The sequence below is a fragment of the Abramis brama genome, assembly GCF_963993115.1.
Source record: "Abramis brama genome assembly, chromosome: 3".
NCBI classification, from domain to species: Eukaryota; Metazoa; Chordata; class Actinopteri; order Cypriniformes; family Leuciscidae; genus Abramis; species Abramis brama.
The window spans coordinates 57,772,611-57,794,120 of NC_139965.1; the positions used below are offsets into that span (position 1 = coordinate 57,772,611).

A 21,510-nucleotide genomic window follows, 5' to 3' on the forward strand; every position below is an offset into this window, starting at 1 on the left:
TTGGAATAAAAGTGTAGAGATACAGAATGGTAAGATTTCTGGCTTATTCTACTTTTTTTATGTCTAATAAAGTTGTTGAAGTCTCTTAAAATTATACACAGTTGCTACCACAGTAAATTATAATTTAATAACAGTATTTCCCCCATGTGCTCCTTCTGTCATCAATTAGAAGAAACTTATTCTATAGAAGAAATATATTCTTTATTTATTTTGGGACTGCACTTATTGCAAAGTATTTAGTGTCGACTTTTCAAATTTAGTTAAAAAGTATTTATCTTCAAACTTCTGTGTAAGCCAATTTTTTTTTTTTTTTTTTTTTTTTTTGGAGACTCTGAAATTAGACCCTTCTCATTTTAAATTTATAATTATTACTTTTATCACATTTTACATTCATAAGTATGAAGAATTTTTTAAAATTCATGCGATTTCCAAATCCAGCACCAGAGGGCAACATCAAACAACATTTACTGCCATGCTGCTGCGATTTATCATCACGACAAATTGTTTAAATTGCAGTCGACTGCAGTTACTTCATAGTTAGCTCCTGGATGATAACTGAATATGTGATTTGTTGACGTTATTTTTCTGTCAGAGAAGCGATAAGTAGTTTGATGCAGCGGCGTTCAGTCTCTTCACGCGCGATGATGCTGAAGCGCATAACGTCATCCCGAGCACAGCAGTGCGCATGCGCGAGAGCGAGCGAGCGAGTGCGCGCGCTGAGGATTCGGAGGACGGGGAGAGAACAGCTGTAACGTTACCGGAGGCCACAATGCGACTGGCGCTCGGGGCTTCTCCTGTCTTGATCCTCATCCGCAATGTCTACGCAGAATGATCGAGAGAGCTCGTACTATGCGCTCCTCTAAACCCACAAACAGAAGAGCACAACTGGAGCCGTCTCAAAATGAGCACCGGATTCAGCTCGAGCTCCTGCCGCTTCGCGGATTATTTCGTGACCTGCGGTTTGGACACCGAGAGCGGCTTAGAGCCAGACGAGCTGTCCGGTAAGACCAGATCACTTCACCGCTCTGATTTCGACAGATTTGTGAGGTTTTATTGTGTATTTGCTTTAAGGTGTTAGTTATGTGATGTTAAACCACAATAATAGTGAATACAGCAGCTGAAAATACGTGAAAATGTCTTTTCATTTGGGTAGACGAGTTGACATTTGTATCATTTCATTTTAAGCATAGACACTGGACTTTAGGAGTGTTCTAGATAGTTGACCTTATAAATGAAGAGACCGTTATTCTTAAAGGAAAGCTGTTAAAAATGTACTTAATTTTTTATCGTTGGGAAAGCTTATTCAAATTAAGTCGATTAAACTCAAGCATTTCATAATATCTCCTCCATCTATAATCTTGAATATAAAACATAAACCAAACCAAATCGGAGATTGACATTGTTTACTTCTGTTTTACAAGACAAAGAATGAGGATCAGTGTTATGATATACATTATATATTCTGTAATATCTTCGTATATTCAAGGTTTTTATGTGCTTCAATTCAGGGTTTATTTGTGTTGACTTCATTTGTGCAATAGTTTTTATTTCTTCATAAACAGTTGTTTTTATTTCCAGCATTCATCAAAACAAGGTTGTAGTATAATGTAATCTATTCAGACTTTTTTCAACCTAACATCTGCATCTGATCAATTCCTTTATCTCCAGCACACACACACACTCACTCACACAAACATAAACATATATAATTAAGAAAATATAGGTATTTGTGTTTTTAAGCATTTGTTTCCTTTATTCCAAAACCATAACTAAAGGCAGTAACAATTTAAACAATATATTTTATTCATGAACCGATGTTTAGCTGTTCTTTTTAATAGTCAACTTATTTTCATCAGTTATCAAGACACAAAGATCTTTATTTTCACCAAGCTGATTGCTTACTAAAAACCCAACAGTCATCATGTTTTCTGGCCATTTCAAGTTTTCTTTTGATGTGATATAAAGTAGTGATATTTAAATGGATGAGTCGTTTACTTACTTTTTAATTAGTCTTCCCATTTAACAGCATAATTTTGTTCACTCAGACTGATTCACGAACGCACACGAAAACAAGAGGCTGCATTTATCGCACTAACCAATCATAACCAATCATATCCAATCATAGCACGATGGAAGCATTGCCTCCTCTCATGTGACTTTCCCCCATTCATTCTCAATTACCCCCCATCTAACCCACGGCACACTTTAGAGGCTCTGTTAAAAGTCAATGGGCTCAGGGGAGGCAAGAAAGACGCGGCGTCCCGCTCTAACTTTACTGTGCGGGTGTTCCTGTTGGAAAGTGTTACTTAAAAAAAACAAGTGATTTATACACTTTTTAATGTCACGTTTTGTAATATTTGCGTTGTTTTATTTTTGTGATATGGATTATTTTCTCATCCAGTGAGGAGGCACTGCCCTCCCTTGCCTCCTCGGAGGAAACGCCCCTGATATATATGTATTTTACGTTTATATATTTATATTATACATTTTTACAGTGAATAACTTACAACATGTTCTCATATAAAAGGCTTTTTCAACCAGCACGTGCAGTCTTGTAGGGCGAGAGTGCAGATTCAGATTTCCTGTGGTTTCGGGCTTCCTCATCTTGCATTGCATTTTTTGCTAGATCTCCACTGATGCAATCAGAACATCAGTTTTCTCTTCAAGTTTCTTTGGATCTTTGTGAAAGTGGTATTTCATTAATGCAGGTCCCTCTGTGTTTTATTCCATAACTGTGTTGTTGCATGAGGGGGTGTCAGGGGGTGATAGTTGTGCCTCTCTGTGAACTGCACCGTTGGTGTTTTAAATCATATGTAAAAGGTAAAACACATTTTGTTTGCTAAATTTGGCTGGGCAACGATAGCGCCGATTAATCGCAACGATTAATCGCATCCAAAATAAAAGTTTGTGTTTACTTAATCATACCTGCAAACTTGTCGCTTTTCTTGGTCAATTGGGTCATTTACGTGAATCGCGTAGAACCGGAGAGTTTTTTTTTTGGGGGGGGGGGGGGGTATTGTTTCTCATAGTAACTGCCATGCAGGCTAGAATTGCGAAACATTATTGGATAATTCTTATAATTGACATTTCTCTGGGCCAATCGGAATCTTAGCACTTTTTCTCTTGGCCAATTGGAATCTTAGCACTTTTTCTCTTGGCCAATTGGAATCTTAGCACTTGCGTCAGAATCTTGAAGCACACAGCGTCAACTGAGCTCGCCATTAGATGAGACGCCCGTGCGAGTCTAATGGAAACTCACGCATGAATTTTCCTGCATTGAACTTGTTTTAGCGCCCGCCAAAGTGAATTTTTGTCCCGCCAAAGTCTTATTTGATCGGTGAGTAATGTAGATGAACGGCTGCGTGTGTCACAGGGCCTATGTTTAACTGAAAGAACGAGAGAGAGAGAGAGCCGGTCGCGCGCGCGCACTCTCTGTGTAAACGACTTCACCGTCTCCAAACTAGGCGCTGTGTTGCTCTCTCCCTCGCACATATTAATCAAAATAAATCGACACGGTGGTAAAAGGTCGGAAGACCAAAGTTTCATGTGGAGCATTCGGAGATTTTTTTTTTTTCCTGAATTACTGCTGGGTGTAAATTGTGCTAAATAAGTTTCCTTATCTTCTCTGAAAATTATTATTGATAAAATCTTATCAATTCCCATCCCTATGTGAAGACAGTAAAATTATAATCAAACATTAAAGAACATACATGTTTTTTTAATAGTTTTTTTTTTTTAAGAGTTAAAAGATTAAAACATTTTGCTAACATGACTTATTGTGTCACTGTCAGTCTTTTTACATCAGTGCAAAACTAGGGTATGCAGATTAATTATTATTGTTATACATTATTCATCAGCATGCATTGATTAATCCCATGGCATGTAGCAAAAAAAAAAGTTAGTCTCCACCCACAAACTTTTATTTTGGATGTGATTAATTGCGATTAATCGTTGCCCACTATTACTGGTGCCTATTAAAGGTGAAGTAAGTAGCAATTTTTGAGAAACGCTGTTGAAAGTGGATCTGATCGAGCACCACAACACACTTATAGCCAATCAGCAGTAAGGGGCGTGTCCACTCATTAAGGGGGGAGGTGCCTGTGTTGCATAGTGTGTTTGTAAATTTGGGGGCGGCGCTATCATGATAGGGCTGTGTTCGTTTTGGTGATTTAAAATATCAACAGCGTTTCTCAGAAATTGCTTACTGCACCTTTAAATCGGCGGAATTCACAAGAACAGTGTTCGTACATATCAGAAAACCAAAAGCTGAAGTTTGAAAGGCCTAAATACACATGAACATCATCAACAAATGCAGTATATAGGCTACATTCAGACTGCAGGCAAAAAGTGGCCCAAATCCAATTTTTTTGCATTTATGCGACTCAATATCTGTTTTTTTTTTTTTTTTTTTTTTCATAACAGTGTGAACAGCACAAACCACGTGGAATCTGATCTTTTCAATTCTGATTTGGGCCACTTCCATATGAGGTACTATATCAGATGCTGGTCTGATGTTTTGCAGTGTGAACAGTCACATGAGTATTCATGCGACTTTTACGTTACTCTAGATCAACATTCGTCACAATTTTGCACTGATGGGAGTCTCGCTCCAAAGATTTTACATACTGGTAGTTCTTTGGTCACTTGTTTAAAATGAAAGCCAGCAGTGAAGTTAGTCAGCGCAGGGACGGTGGGCTGTTATGCTCATAAGTGTTACGGCGACAGCTCTATACAAGCGAAACTTGTGGAAAAACTATATTAGAAAAACGTTGCTCTCTTTCTCCTCATCTTTGTCTCTGTCCTCATTATTGCCTGTGCACAAAGTCGTTGCACATCACCTTATAAATGAGCGCATAAATGCTGACTTTTGTTTACTTGTTTACTTCCGCATGATAGCATTTTGCGCCGTCTTTGTTATCGTTCTTTTGCGCAGTTCAGGATCGTAAACTGTTCACACTCAAATCTGATATTGGCCGCATTGAGCCAAACAAACACACAGCCAAACAAACAAATCGGATCTGAGCTATAAATCAGAAATGAGTACTAAGGCTTGCATTGTAAACATAGATATAGTAATAAAGCTGCTCTGGCCCGAAACACTCTCACACTGGTCCCAGGCCATCGAACCATCCTTATCCTGATGTGCGTTTTGTTAGAGAGCATGATTGTACGGTTATGTGTGCAACTTTGAGTCATGGAGAAGCTTGCAATCATTCATGTCTGTTGAGGGTCGATGCATTGATGGGCAATAAATGATAAATTTAGAGATGGTTGTAGTGCAACTGAGCCTGCAGTGAAAGTGACTGGTGTCCATCATGACGTTCCCCCTGGGGACAAGCGCGATCAATGGAGGGTGTCCCACGCGAGACCCTCAGGACAAAGAGAGGTCACTGAGATGCTCTGGGGAATACAAAAACACACCAGTGTCTAAAGCAGCATCCAATCGCGTTGTTGTTGTTGCAAGGGTTTGCTGATGCGCTGATGTTTTTATGTGTTGAAAAAAGAAGATTTGGTTGTTTTGAAATGGTTCAACATGTCACTATTGTAAAAAAGTCTGGGCTGGCCTAGTTAGGGGAACGAAACTGCTTACATGCTGTTTATAGAGGAAACGAGTCATTTTTTTTTCATTTTTTTGTTTGTAAGTGTGGTCACGTTTGTCTATATATATATATAGGCTAGATATACTCCGCAAAGAAGAAAATAAACTACCCTTTCCAATAAAGATCTGTAAAGTTTATTTGGATTTTACAAAATGCAGTATCCTGAGTTTTTTGTTTTGTTTAGCCTATATAGCCTATATAAAATATTTGACTCCTACCTCTATGTTTAACATTGAACATGTTCTCATTGGCTGTGTTTCAGTGTCACATGCTTTTTTTTGTTTTCATTACATAAAGTTAATTTACAAACTTGATCCTGATGAGAACATGGTGTTCTTTTGTACAAAAATCTAAAAAATGGTAGGAATTTTTTTGTCATGCTACAGTGAGGGCAGAAGGAAGGCCTGTTTTTTGCCTCTATAGATTTAGCTAGTTGGTCTTCGTTTGGATGATGTGAACGCTGTCTTCCGAACTTGGGTGCGCACCCGCGAACCGTACTCGAGTCCGCTTAAAAAGGGTGGTCTGGGGTACGGTTCATGTGAACTCCAGTACGGTTCGCTGCTGATATGAACACAATCGTACCAAATCGCGGAAGTGAACCGCTATTGATGACGTATAATGTGGTGTGTGCATGTGTGTGTGTATACACTTACCTTGACGAAAAGCGGGATTGACGCACTGCAAGCAGAAAGATGATTTCTGCTTGCCTCCACAAAAATTGTCTTCGGCAGACATCCCGCTGTCTTTGGAACGGTTTTAGTACTTTTGCGGCAGACAGACACAAGTGTGTTTCTTTGAAAACAAAACCAAAGGTTAAAAAAAAGAAGAACAAATATGAAGCGAGCAATTCTATCCATTTTGACACCTCTTCATTCATAGCGGTTACCAAGCAACACGATTGCGCACCAGCTGGAGCTTGATGATGCAAGCGTACCGCGGTTTGGATACAAATAATATAATGTGAACACAGTCCATCGGGGGCAGGGGGGCAGGGGGGAGCAATCAAACTCGGGTTCAGAACAGGCAATCGAACCAAGTGTGAAATCACCCTAAGATGAAGAGTCACGACAATACAACGTTAAAACGTATAAAAGTGCTCTAAAGAGGGTGAAGCAGTTTGCCGTGCTTAACCAGTTAAATCTCTTTATGGCCGCCATCCTGTTCCGACGAGTTACTCCGTGTGAGCTGTGTGTGGGGGATGGGCAGATTGAAATAAATAAGCGGGTTTTTCCAGTGCGTGAGGGAGAACGCTGTGAAGAGACCTAAATGCAGGCTTCAAATGTGTATTTATGTGTTTATTTCATGAGCTATGAAAACTATAAAAGTATAGGCCTTATAAAAGTAATTTATTGAAAACTAAAATTTAAAAGAAATTAGAACCCCCCCCCCCAAAAAAAAATTGTAAACCCACCCACTGGTTTCTAATTTACATTTAATATCATTTTTAATTTTCAACCATAAACATAAACTAAATTAAATGAATTAAATTCAACTTAAAGGAGAAGTTCACTTTCAAAAAAACTTTTGCTGATAATTTACTCACCCCCATGTCATCCAAGATGTCCATGTCTTTCTTTCTTCAGTCGCAAAGAAATTAAGGTTTTTGATGAAAACATTCCAGGATTTCCCCCCATGTAATGGATTCTATTGGGACCCAAACGGTAGAAGGTCCAAATGACAGTTTAAGTGCAGCTTCAAAGGGCTTTAAACGATACCAGACGATGAATAAGGGTCTTATCTAGCGAAACGATCGGTCATTTCCAAAATAAATAAAAAAGTTTAAGTTTTATAAGCACAAACGCTCGCCTTGCTCTGTTCTGTGATGCGCGTTGAAGACGTCACGTAATACGCAATTACGTTGAAAAGGTCACACTTGACGTGTTTACAAATGTGCGGAAGGAGGACCATATACACATTTTCAAATGTATTTGTGTCAGTTTATCGTTTAAAATGCCCATTTCGTGTGCGTATCCTGGGTGTTTTAATATTAAAAAGCCAAAAAGAACATTTTCTTCAGGACAGAAATTTTTCAAGCGTGACCTTTTCAACGTAATTGCGTATTACGTGACGTCACGAACGCGCATCACAGAACAGAGCAAGGCGAACATTTGTGCTTATAAAACTTAAACTTTTTTATTTATTTTGGAAATGACCGATCGTTTCGCTAGATAAGACCCTTATTCATCGTCTGGTATCGTTTAAAGCCCTTTGAAGCTGCACTTAAACTGTCATTTGGACCTTCTACCGTTTGGGTCCCAATAGAATCCATTACATGGGGGGAAATCCTGGAATGTTTTCATCAAAAACCTTAATTTCTTTGCGACTGAAGAAAGAAAGACATGGACATCTTGGATGACATGGGGGTGAGTAAATTATCAGCAAAAGTTTTTTTGAAAGTGAACTTCTCCTTTAAATATTTAGAGCTAAAATAACAAATAGGTTATTCATTACTTAGTTGGTTTAAGTTCTGCTTAATGCATTGCAGTTTTTGAGTTAAATTAACTTTTTTTTAAATAAGTGAATAAATGTTAAATCTTTCAGTGTTAGGTTTTACAGTGTAAAGTTACTTCACTGCAAACTTATCGTGTTGCACCTGATGAGAACATGGTGTTCTTTTGTACAAAAATAAAAAAAAATATGGTTGGATTTTTTTTGTCATACTACAGTGAGGGCAGAAGGAAGGCCTGTTTTTTTGCCTCTATAGAGCCCCTTTCATACAGAGACTCCGGAAAATACACGGATAATGTGTCCCGGGATCATTTGTTTTTGGTTCATTCACACTGCCAGTGATTTTCCGGAATCTGAGTGCGTTCACACACATCTCGTAAAGACACGTGACGTCAGGATGTGATAACTCCTGTCAGATGTCAGTTCTGCCGATAACTCCTCTTCGTCATTTCTACACGAAGACGAGTCCATACTCCCCAGTAGCGCCACTGGGTTTGCCGAGTGGCTCGTTCCCCATATGCTGTAGGATAGGTTGTAGAAAGGTCATCTCTACGACACATTGGTCCTGGCTTTTGTTCACACAGGGCGCGTTCCGGGACCAATGTTACTAGGTCCCCATCCCGGTATCAATCCCGGGACGTGTTTGCGTTCACACAGAAGGCACTCTAGCAATTTCCCGGGATCAACGCGCTGTGTGAAAGGGGCGCCGGTGTGATTAGCTGATTTGTCAGCAGTATTTCAGTACATGCATTGTTTGCTGTGGTCGATTGTTCACGAATTTCAAAGTACATTCAGTTGATTCAAATCATAATGCCGTTAAGCTGCTTATGCCTTCCGCATGAGTCTGTTTTCTCAGCTCTTGATTACATCTGAAGGGCTGTGCTGCATCACATGACCACAGCTTAAAGGAGTAGGCTAGTTCATCATGTACTCACGTCGTTCCTTTTTTTTTGAAGGAACACAAAAGAAGATATTTTGAAGTGTGTTGATAACCAAGTAGTTTTAGAAACCACTGATTTCCATTGTATAAACAAAAAAAACACTATTTTTTGTTCCGCACAGAATAAATTGAATTATCCCTGTAATGCGCTGTGTTTTGTTGAACTGTTATTTTAGCTTGTATTTTTCCATCATTTGTATTTAATGGATTCTGATATAGACTTTTGAGAAAAGTGCTCCACATGGGCCGGTGAGCATCCCGTGACCCTTTCTGATGCGCTCTTCCCACTGGCGATGGGAATGATGTGCATTGCTGAAGAGTTAGTATATCTCTTGGCAAGGATACAGAAAATAAGAGCCATTGTCATTCCTTGCATTTCTCTGTTGGGCCAGACGGTCGGGCCTGATTTAGCAGTAATGAAAAACATCCATTAGACCGCTGAAAGTGGGTCACTGTTGCATTCAAGAACGTTTAAGAGCACCGATTTTTTCAGTGAACGTCTGATATGCTGCCCTCCTTTAAATGTGTGCTTTAATGAGGACAAAGCAGAATAAATATTTATCTTGGGCAGAAAAAAAAATCTCAGTGTGCATCTTTAATTTAGTTATCATAGAAAAGTCAGTAATGATGCTAAAGTATATAAAACTTGCTTTATTTCGAAATGACTTTCAGTTCATTAAGTGAGTCGGATAATGATCCAGTAACCGCTCCAATGAATTCAGTGAGTCCAATAAAGGATCTGTCAGACTAAATCAGACTGTGGTAACTATAGTTAAAAGCCGATTTCACACAGAGATTCTGGAAAATAGACGGATAATGTGTCCCGGGATCGTTTGATTTTGGTACATTTACACTGCCAGTGATTTTTACATAGTTGAATTGAATCATTTATTCAATCAGATTAAAAAAAAAAAAAAAAAAGATTTCAAATTATATATATATATTTTTTAAATAGACTACAGCAATTAACATCGTGTCAGAACCTCTAGTAAATGCAGTTATTTTTGTTAGTTGTCTATTCATAATTGTGTGAGGATCATGATCTCTATTTTAAACCAAAAAAAAGAAGTGTTATTCTCACTTTATCTGGAATCGTGTAGCTCTAATAGAAAGACGTTTTGTCACAGCAAGCTCACAGATTGGGTAAAATAATTATTTTGCCTTTTTGCTTGAGATTCAGAAAAGCAGTCCTGAATTGGATACAAATGTCTTCAAATTTTTGGGATAAGCACTATGTAAAATAAGTGTTCATTTCAATCATCTACTGGGAAACTCGTAGAGATCAAGCACTGTGATCTTGAGTTATATTTGTGGCATCAGAAAACCGTTAAAGTTAAAAAATGTTTTTAAATCTTGGACCAGAAAGGATGCATCTGATCCGGTTCTTGTTTATAAAAAGCCCTTTCTGTGTGGTTTCATGTCTATGACCTGTTTGAGTGAACTTTTGTGTGCATGTTCTCATTTCCTGTACCATTCCTTCTTTGCTATTAGCATCGCATACACAAACAGAGCAAGAATGACAAGAAGAATGCAGTTTGCACAGATGTGTTTGCATCTACACATTAATTGGCAGTGTGAATTGTTTAGACAAACACATATTTTTGAAGTGTTGGGATGGTTTAGAGACTGACGAAGTTGACGGACGTCTCTCTGTGACTAACACTAACCGACACTTAGGCTAGTACTGCTGTGACATTTCCTCATAGTTTAACTAAACTGTTTACTTTCCCTTTTTAAAAAGTACATTGTACCTAAAAATGTGTTTTTTAATGCAAGACACCTAATAAAGTAAGTGTGACCAAAAAAAGCATATCTTCTGTTTGGAAGCTTGTTTCCGCCACTGAATAATACATAAATAATAATAATTGCGACTTTTTATCTCACAATTCTGACTTTTTTTCTCACAATTGCGATATATCAAGTCAGAATTGTGACTTTTTTTCTCAGAATTGCGAGATATGAAGTCAGAATTGTGAGAAATAAAGTCGCAATTCTGAGAAATAAAGTCGCAATTCTGAGAAATAAAGTCGCAATTGCGAGATATAAAGTCGCAATTCTGAGAAATAAAGTCGCAATTGCGAGATATAAAGTCGCAATTCTGAGAAATAAAGTCGCAATTGCGGAATATAAAGACACAATTCTGAGAAATAAAGTCGCAATTGGGAGATATAAAGTCAGAATTGCACGATATAAAGTCGCAATTGCGTGTTATAAAGTCAGAATTGTAAGATATAAACTATTCTGAGGTAAAAAAAAAAAAAAGAGTCCGTCTTTTTTTTCCTTAGAATTGGACTTTATATCTCACAATTGTAAGTTTATATCTCACAATTCTGAGAAAAGATGTCAGAATTGCGAGATATAAACTCGCAATTGCGTGTTATAAAGTCAGAATTGCGTGATATAAAGTCGCAATTGCGAGAAAAAAACTTTATATCTCGCAATTCTGACTTTATAACACGCAATTGCAACTTTATTTCACACAATTCTGACTTTATATCTCGCAATTCTGACTTTATAACACGCAATTGCAACTTTATTTCACGCAATTCTGACTTTATATCTCGCAATTCTGAGTAATAAAGTCAGAATTGCGAGATGTAAACTCGCAATTGTGAGATAAAAAGTCGCAATTATCTTTTAAAATGTTTTATTTTGTGGCGGAAACAAGCTTCCATACTTCTGTTATATCACTGATCAAATGAAAGCTGCTAATTGGGGTGCAGAACATAAAGTCCAGCTTTTTTATTTCTTTAAATTAGCCCTCTCATCCTCTGTCGTGTTGCTTTTGCAATGAAACTGCAGTAGTTCCATGTGCCAGAAATCTGCAAAGTTTGTGACAAAACCCTCTTTTATTCCCAGTGACGGGGCACAGGGTGAGGGCTTCATTAGCATATGCATGAGAGGCCCTGCTGGCAGAGCATTCTGATTGGCTGGCTCACACCATCAGGCCTCGGTACACTGAGGACGGCAGCTGCGCTCGACACACACTCACACACACATACCGATTTAAACACTATCCCCTAGGAGTTTCCCATGCACCCCGTGTCTTGAGCTCTTTCTCAATGACATCACTATTAAAGAGCGCTCCTTTGAGCTCCTCGTCCTCTGATTAGTCATTAATCTCATGTGCATGATAAAGACGTTTTAAGAGCAGCTTTATTGAATGATTTTTAAGCTGCATTGAGAACTCAATAACTAGACATCCATGTAAAGTCATGAAATTCTGTGATTTGAATGTACCGTAAATTCCTAAACTGGCTTAACTCCATCTTTTATGCATAATTTAAAGATGTGTGACTGCTCAATTAAAGCCGTTTTGAAGCAGTCCAGCTCTAGCCGTTTCATGCTGCACCATGTAATTACAGAAATTAGTCACAATTGTCTTTAACCCTGTGTAGAGTGTGTTTGTTCCTGTGTAAAAATGAGCTCATTTCGGTCTTCCTGTTGGAGCAGAGGAATACAGTGTTGTTAGCATGCTTATTTTGACCTTGCATGTTGCTGAATAGCCTGAGGTTGCACTGCAGCAAAAGAAGGGCGGCTCACCATGAATCTCCACTGTGCCCCAATGGTCTTGATTCATTCTTCCACAATTAAAGGGATATTTCACTGGAAAGATGAATGTGTATTTGAATTGGGTCATTTATGCAGTAGAAATGTGAAATTATTTTAGAAGTTGGTGTCTTCTAGACTGAGAAAAGCCAGAAAATGTATTTTTTGGCTCATGTGGATGAAAGACAACAACTCCCAGAATGCACTTGCTTCGCTGCCCTACGAGGCCACTCCCAAGCCACTTCTACCGGTTACAGAGGGCAGTATCGGGAGAAATGCTACAACTAGGCTACTAGTCGACTGGAAACTGAAAAGACAGCGTTTTATCGTGAGATCCCCCTATGGGCGGGTTGAAGACGTGGAACGAGCTCCTCCTACTGGCTGTAGTCTCTCGCCTCTGGACAGAAAAGCCTCTGATGAGCTAAATGATGATTTTTGTGTCATCTGAGGTTTTTTTCCAGACACACAATACAGAAATCTCTCGTCTCAGGGGGACATGAGGGAGGGAACAACGATCATTCGAAAATACCACCGGGTTTCTACTGATACAAAGCTCAATGCTAATCTGTGAAGTATCCCTTTGAATATCTCTACTACACCTGTACACCACATCCAAGGGTGTGTAAGAAAAAGCTTTTTATTTAAGCCTAAATTCAATCTGTTCATCATATAAAGCGATCGTGGCTCTTCAGAAAATTTGGACTAAACCGCTCAATTCATTAATTTTTCACTCATTCATTCATTTTTTGAAGCGCCAAAATGGTGTCAATGGAGGGACAGAAAGCTCTCAGATTTCATCGAAAGATCTTCATTTGTGTTCTGAAGATGAACAAAAGTCTTACAGGTTTGGAACAACATAAGGGTTAGTAATTAATGACAGAATTTTCATTTTTGGGTGAACTATCCCTTTAACCCACCCTTAAACCTACTCATACCCCCAAACCTGTCCCTAACCTTCCCCGTATCACACCTCGATAGCAGCACAAGTATTTTGCAATACAACATCCACACAATAAGGAATTCAACTTAATATGTTTTTGTTTTTTTTATGCAAGTACATTGTAGTTAAAGAGCCTTAATATAGAGGGGGACCAAAAAGGAAAACACTAGCTATGGTTCTAGTCAATTCAATTCAATTCACGTTTATTTGTATAGCGCTTTTCACAATACACATCGTTTCAAAGCAGCTTTACAGAAAATGCATGAGTCCACATTACAATATAGCGTGATCTGTTATCAGAGGTAACTGTCTAAGTTATGTATTTCAGAAATGTACATAATACAAAATCACACAGTTAGCTAAAAATGTATCCATTTAAACAATGTAATAATTTAAGGCAGAAACAATGAGCTCAATGAAGAAATGAATACATGTTTGTTAACAAATGATATATAAGATTTGATTATCTTACATAGTTTCATATCCCACCTCAATGGCACCACAAGTGTTTTGCAATACAACATCTACACAATAAGTAATTCAACTTAACAATTATTGTTTTTGGTAACACTTTATTTCACAGTGTCCTTGTTACATATGTTAGATGTACTTACCATAGTAATAACAGTAAATTATGCATAATTACATGCAACTAACCCTCAACCGAATCCTAATCCTACCCTAACCCTATAGTAAGTACATGTAGTTGGTACTTAAATATATAATTACACTGTAACAATGACACCTTAAAATAAAGTGTAACCTTGTTTTTTTCCAATGCAAGTACATTGTAGTTAAAGACCCCTAATATAAAGTGTGACCAAAAAGGAAAACACTAGCTTTGGTTCTATTCAAAGTTGCGAATTTAACTTGTAATATCGCATATATTTGAGTACGTTTAAGAAATGCGGGGGTGAAGAGGCTGTGCATGTGGGGCTGATCTCAGCTGTTTGGATATGTTTGTTTCAGCAGCGAATTTTCACAGGAAAACGTCATCCGCCATCTGTTACTCTGATATTCATTTGCTCTTTTTTGTGGCCCTTTCTTTGCTCACACAAATGTAGACTCACTGTTAGAAGAAAAGGTCGAAAACCGTCTTGCAGGCGCTTCATATGTAGAACATTTGAAGGGATCCATTTTAGTTTAGTTTTATTATCATTATCATTTAGTTTTAAACATACTTTGTCACTAGAAAACAGTTGAAAAACCACTCAACATGAAAGTAAATGCAATTATTTAGGACATTTCTCATTATATACAACCTTTTTGGCGTAAAGGGTTCTTTAAAATTCAGTCAAATATAGATCCCCGTTGAACCTTTGTTTCTAAGAGTGACTGTCTCTCATCCATCCGACACCATTGTGCTGCAAGGATCAACATTGTGTCATCACATCAACCCTAGTCCAATTATTCATTAGCAGAGGCGTACAAGTGATGCACAATCAATCTGTCATTTCTCATTCTTAAATTCCCAGTATGAACACGATGTTGACGTGTTTCTGTGGGCCGAGTTCGCATCACCCTGGTTCCCTCCACAAAAACCCAATAGGATTTTTCCATTGGAGTTTTGATAATTGTAGGAAATAAGCTCTGTGACCGACAAAACTTTATGATTAATCATGAACACAACTTTTATGAATTTCTAAACCTAAATACGGCTATAGTAAGGCTATAAATGAACGTCACCATGAGCTTCCGACAACTCTTTCAGCCTTTATTTAAAACATTTTCCATGAAAGTTTGAGTTGGAAAAGCAAGGGCACAATTATAAACACAATGAGTCTGTGAAAGCAGTTTAGTGAGTAGATGATTTACCTGTTCAGTGTGATGACGTTTAATGTCCCCAACAACCCCTGTTGTCCCATTTAGCCCCTTGTTAGCAACCTCCTTTTTCAAGACAAGTGAAGGCCTTAAAAAATCCCAAGGGAGCACTGATGTATTTTGCCTTAGTTTCACGTTTTATTCTACCTTGAGCTTGCACTTTCGTGAATACTACAGATTGTACATCTGCACATTTTTGCATCCATGTACTATCGCATTGGCAGAGGGTTATTAAAGGTAGGGTATGGGATTTGCAAAACGGCCGGCAGATTTTGAAAATACACAACTCAAATGGTCCTACCTTCTTTCCTCCAACGCTGGCCCTGACTCCACCCATTACTCTCTCTCTGTCTCTCGCGGTCACGCATGCTAGGGGGATGGGGGGAGGGGGGATGGTACGACCGTTTGATTGACGAACTTACTGTCCAATGATTCTAGGTGGTCTTGGAAATGATTGGCTGGAGTTTTTCAAGTCCTGCCCGTTCCACAGATGATTAAATTGCTTAATTTTCATTTCAGTGCTTCTAACTCAGTGGCTGTAAGTGGGTTAGGAATAGGATTTCAAGTGATTTTGAAAAAAATTGACAAAAAAGAGAATCACATACCCGACCTTTAACAGAACACGTTTTGCTTCGGGAGGTTGGGCGGATCTGGCAAGAAGTTGGGCCGCTTCTTTTGTCCCAAAACACTGTGTTCGTGGTCATCCAGTTCACTACAACATGGAGGTTTTTCAAATTTTCCGATTCTCTGTCTCCTTTAGCCGCTGCCTACATTGCGCTAGATCCAACCGGAAGTAACTCACTCCCGTTAAACGTTCACTCTTCGAATTCTTGCACCCGGGAACAATACAAGTCGACACCGTCATAACTAGTTTGCTAAGAAGTATTCCCTACTAAAGCAAGGTGGTATTTGACTCTGGTAAGCATATCCATCACAGACTGGTGGGCGTGGCCATGGAAGGCAACATGCCCAGTGCATTATGGGTGTTGAAGTTTTCCTACATATTTGGCAAAAGGGAAGACTGCAGCCTTTTTTCTTTGTTTTCTCTAGTCAGCACTGATTTAAAAATAATGTTTCGCCTTTCTACTGAATAGGCAGCCAAGTTTTATTGAAAGCCCATTCTGCCAGCGTTGAAGGACGATGGAACCTGAACTACTAAAATGCTTGCTTTTTTCCAGGTGTTGGCCTACGAAAGCACGTCATCCCCCGCAGAACTCTATTGGGGTTTCTTTTCAATATTTTTCCTCCAGCTGTTTAGATGACTAGTCTCAGCTCTATGCCTTTAAAATCATGCTATCGGTTTCTGCTGGTACTTCAGGGCCCGTCACTGCTGGTTTAGATGTATTAATGCTGTCTTCAGTGGGCATCACGAACACGCTCTCAGACCTCATGCACTCACGTCAGGCTCGAGGCCTCGGGCTGTTCTCTGGCCAACAGACACAAGCTTTCAGCCACCGCACAGAAGTACTTTATAAGATAAAGTTCATCTTCCCTCTTAGCCTAAGGCCATGAAATCTGTTTGTGTACTGTAAATCAAAAAGCATCTGTTATAGTCCAGCTTTCCTCTACGATTATAGCAAATTAAAAGCATTTTTTTATTTTTCAAAGGAACTAATAGGTAAATTCACCATAAAATCAAAATTGACAGTTCAAATTTTTTTTATGGAATATTGAATTGTTTATAATAATTGATTGATGACACATCAGTATTAATATTTTTTTTTTATTCATGTGCCCTTGTAATAATCAAAATAACGACATTGGTCCAATTATCAGATGGACGGAATTTTTTTTTTTCCATTTTTTACTTTTTTTTTCACAATAGGAAAGAAAAGATGATCTCGACTTCTGTTTCATGCCGACTATATTAATTAGATATTAGAAATTACTATGGGCCAGACAGAAAAAAATGGGAAAAAAAGTAGCGAAACATGCATTGTGGGTGTTTTCAATGTATATGGTTTGTTGAACCAATTATTTTAATGTGGTTGCTTTGGCATTTTTGTACTTTTCCCCAAATGCAGGAAGAATAAGGTCTGGTTTGTTTTTCTTAAGCACTGACCTTTCCAAAAACCACAGGGTCTTTTCACCTCAGTGTGTTTTCCCCTCCGCATCATTTTATGGCTCTGATGCTCTCTGTAAAAGTACCAGAGCTTTTTTTACAGGTGTCATTTCATTAAAAAAAAATTCCAAACAGATTAATCACTTTTTTTGTTTTTTTTGTAAATCGTTTTTTTAAATATAAATCAAATAAAATTGTACGGCACAGACTCTGATCAGCAGCAGTTTGTTTATAGATTTAAAAAGAAAAAATGTAAATAGAAAAAAGAAAACAGAAAGGTGTACCATTGCTAATATATGTGGGGCCCTGGTGTTTGTTGTGGTTTTGAATGAGGCCCTTGTGCTCTTTCTGCTGTTTATTTAGTTGGTTTACAACATCGGTGCTTTTCACCTCGGCCTTATTGATCTGTTTGCAGTTCATAATATCTAAAGCATGTTTGCTGTTTGCAAAATGATGATCGTTTAGTTTTCAAAGGCTTGCCGTTTAGCTCATCCTCACTTGAACTCGGGCCTTTTGTGCCGACCGTCCCATGATTGAAACAAATCATGTGTGAGGTTCTGGCAGAGAATTAACAAGGCAGATGAACCATGACCAAGTGTTTTCATTCATCACCAGAGCTGATTGCTTTTGTGCTCTGCCTCTGAAATCATGTTCAGGTTATTAGAAAGAACATGGAAGTCCTTGCATTGAGTCGCTGCGCAGTGATCCTGGTGTGATTGTGAGGTTTGGATGGATACTGGTGAACACAATTTGCTGCCAGTACCTGTTTCGGTTAAGTGAAATTGATTTGATACATTTCTACAATAAAACAGAATTTCATATGGTTAACATTTTGATTTAGATATGCTTTTATATTGAATATAAACAAATGACATTTTTTATGGTTGCCATTTACATGCTTTTTTATAAGGCTTCTTAGATAAATGGTAGTAAACTGTACAAATAACTGTACAATAATGTTTTTTTTTTGTTGTTGTTGTTGTTGTTATTAAATTGGTTTCAGTTAATGCAAGAATATTTCAATCCAGAATTTTCAGAATTTTTACATAAAAAAATGAGCAAAATGGATATTATGCAAGAAAAATGTAAAGACTTGAATTATCCCTATAATTATGCAACATTCCCCCCCCCCCAAAAAAAAATATCTAAAAATTTTAAGTCCATAAACGGGTTAGGAATTCAGCGTTATTTTTTTATCGTATCACTATTAATTTGTATTTTTTTCCATTGGTGCATTTAAAAAAAAGTTGTTGCTACTTTAGATATTCAGTGCATTGTTTTCAGTTTGATCTACATGACATATAATGTATGACATTAATTTACAAAACACCAAAGTTTAATTTTGATTGATTAATTTCAATTTCTATATATTCTATATATTGCACAGCTTTGAAGCTGTTTTAGTTTGTCTTGCGGGATGGCCACATTATCACTTCAAATATACTTACATTTACAGTACATTAATGGTCTATCATCAGTTATTCTTACATACATCATGTCAAACAGCTGTCACATCAAATCTTAACCTTCATTAAACAGGAAAACGTCTTGTTTGAGTCTTTTGAACTTGATACTTAAAAACATCCTCATAACTGACGTCAATCATTTCTTATAAAGGTCATAATAAATAAAATAAAAAGTGCAAGAATCTTATTTAAGGTTTTTTTTAAAGAGAAATTCCTTTATTTCCCTTGTGGTGAGAGTTGAAAACGAAATAATATAACATTCCCTTAAGGGTGTCTAGTGTGTACACACTGTACTATCTCTTATTAGTTTTATTCCAGTTCTCAACAGAATCTCATATTTAATGTTTACAGAGATTTTAATGATGTCAAGTGCAAAGAGAAAAAAAAAAAAAAACTTGCATGGAAACAAGATTCTCATGGAAGATGCCAGATCAGAAACATTAATAAAGAATGGAATAAAATCCATAATTTAACAGCACACCACATATTGTAGTATGTTTTCATATGGTCATACTTGACAGTGTTTAAACAGCCCGGCAGCCCCTAGTGTGTGTGTGTGTGTGTTGGTTAATTCCACACATTCCTGACCTTATTTCTATTGTGATCCCAGACCAGTGAAACTACCGGATCTGATTTGCATCTATGAACTCGTCAAACACACTCTCTCTGTGAAGATCGGTGACAAATAAACATGTTCTTGCCCTGAACACATTCCTCAGGGAAATATCCTTCAGAGACACGTCTATTCTTGTTGCATCAAGGCTGTATTCATATTGTCTAAGGCAGGTTAACAGATCTTAAATTGTCCCTGATATGGAAGCTGAAGAGATTTTACTGTGTGACATTCATGCTTAAACACACTGCCTTCAGCCGTGTGTAATGTGTGTGACAGCGAGCAGAAGCTCAAACACACCGTGAATCTCCACAACAGTGGATAGAACGCAACAAGGTTTCAAGGCGTTTTTAAGTTTTACATATTACACAACACATCTCAACTGATATCAATAATTTTTTTCTTAAAGATCATAATAAAATTGCAGGAATCTGTTATAAGATAATCGTTTTTTTCCTTTTAGCTACAGCACCTGTTAAACATTTGGAAACATTATTTTTTCATGTTTTTGAAAGAAGTCTCATGCACACTAGGACTGCATTTAGTTAATAAAAAATACAGTAAAAACAGTAATATTGTGTAATATATTTTATAATATGTAATTTATTCCGGTGATCATTACTCCAGTCATCAGTGTCACTTGATCCTTCTATATGATGACTTGGTGCTCAAGAAACACACATATATATATATATATATATATATATATATATATATATATATATACACAATTTTTTTTGGAAACAACAATACCATTTAAAAATGTGCGCTAAGTTTTAAAGGTAACACTTTACAATGAGGTTTCATTATTGAACATGAACTAAAAATGAACTGCACTTTTACAGCATTTATTAATCTTTGTTTATGTTAATTTCAACATTTACTAATACATTATTCAAATCTGTTAACATTAGTTAATGCACTGTGAATTAACATGAACAAACAACGGACAGCTTTATTTTTATTAACTAACGTTAAAGGTTAACAAATACAGTAACAAATGTTTTGTTCATCATTGTTTAGTTCATTTTAGTTAAAGGAACACTCCACCGTTTTTTGAAATAGGGCTTATTCACATTCTTTCATACATTTAGATAGGTGGGTAAATGCATTTTTGTCTCAGTGCATGCATTGTTTTAGTTTGACAGGGTCGGCGCTAGCTTAGGTTAGCACAATGAATGGAATCCTTTGTTGCCAGCTAGCATGTCCTGAGTAAAAGTGATCAAAAAAAAAAAAAAAACCCACGTAATTACTTCTTGTGGCCTGCGTATTCACAACGAGTACAAATAGCGATGCAGATTAACACTATGTGATTTCTTAGCCAGATATTGACTTGGGACTATATTATGGGGAAGCACAGGCGAAGCACTGCTACTTAGGCGAAGCACAGCTACTTGGGCGCAGACATATCACGCAACACATGAAATCCCACGACTTCCGTCAACATACCGGTGTGAATAGTAGCTGCCTGGCTATTTTCCCTACAGTACATGAATGGCGATGAACATGGCTGATTTTGTGTGAGCCAGAACCATACCTATGTACAAGAGTTTACAGAAAATGAGTGGAAATAGAACGACAGGCGGAGGTTGCGATCGCTCAACAGCCCGAGGACGTGAGGATGAGAGCCAACACGAACTGGTGGTGTGAATGTGGGGGAATATGCCAATCTATCCCGACTGAAATAGAGTGTCTGTGCTGTGGCGAGTGGGACAAGTTACTGCCATTGATAACCAGGCTCAACGTGTCAGATCAAGATGAGCGTGCCCGCAGTTGTGTCACAGCTACCGAGGATTTCACGGTGCTGATCCATCCGGCAGTACTCGATTTTTTTTTCCGGTGTGATAAAGTGAACTGGAAAAAACGCCCCACGCCGAATAGACCAAATGGACAGCTGTCCACAGAGTAAGTGATTATTTTAAACATGACACATGTATAGTAAACTGCTTGTAGCCTTCTCCTCATAGTAGTTATACTAAAACTCCTGAGCCTAACTCGGTGAGAGAAATATAGCTAACTTAGCCCTCAGTCATTTCATTTTACAGGTAACGATAACAACGATTTTTATTTT

General features: G+C 37.7%; 1 protein-coding gene across 7 annotated transcripts in view; it reads left to right on the plus strand.

Annotated features, from left to right (window-relative positions):
* Positions 1 to 683: 683 nt before the first annotated feature.
* The window catches only part of dennd5a (DENN/MADD domain containing 5A), a 71,553-nt gene continuing 50,726 nt past the window's right edge, over positions 684 to 21,510 (plus strand). For 2 of the 7 annotated variants that reach the window (XM_084108428.1, XM_084108427.1), the window contains exon 1: positions 684 to 1,001. In XM_084108428.1, the coding sequence (XP_083964554.1) occupies positions 902 to 1,001 (100 nt within the window). In that variant the 5' untranslated portion in view covers positions 684 to 901. The remainder of the gene's footprint in view (positions 1,002 to 21,510) is intronic. The other 5 variants (XM_084108426.1, XM_084108429.1, XM_084108423.1 and 2 more) reach the window with 3 other exon arrangements.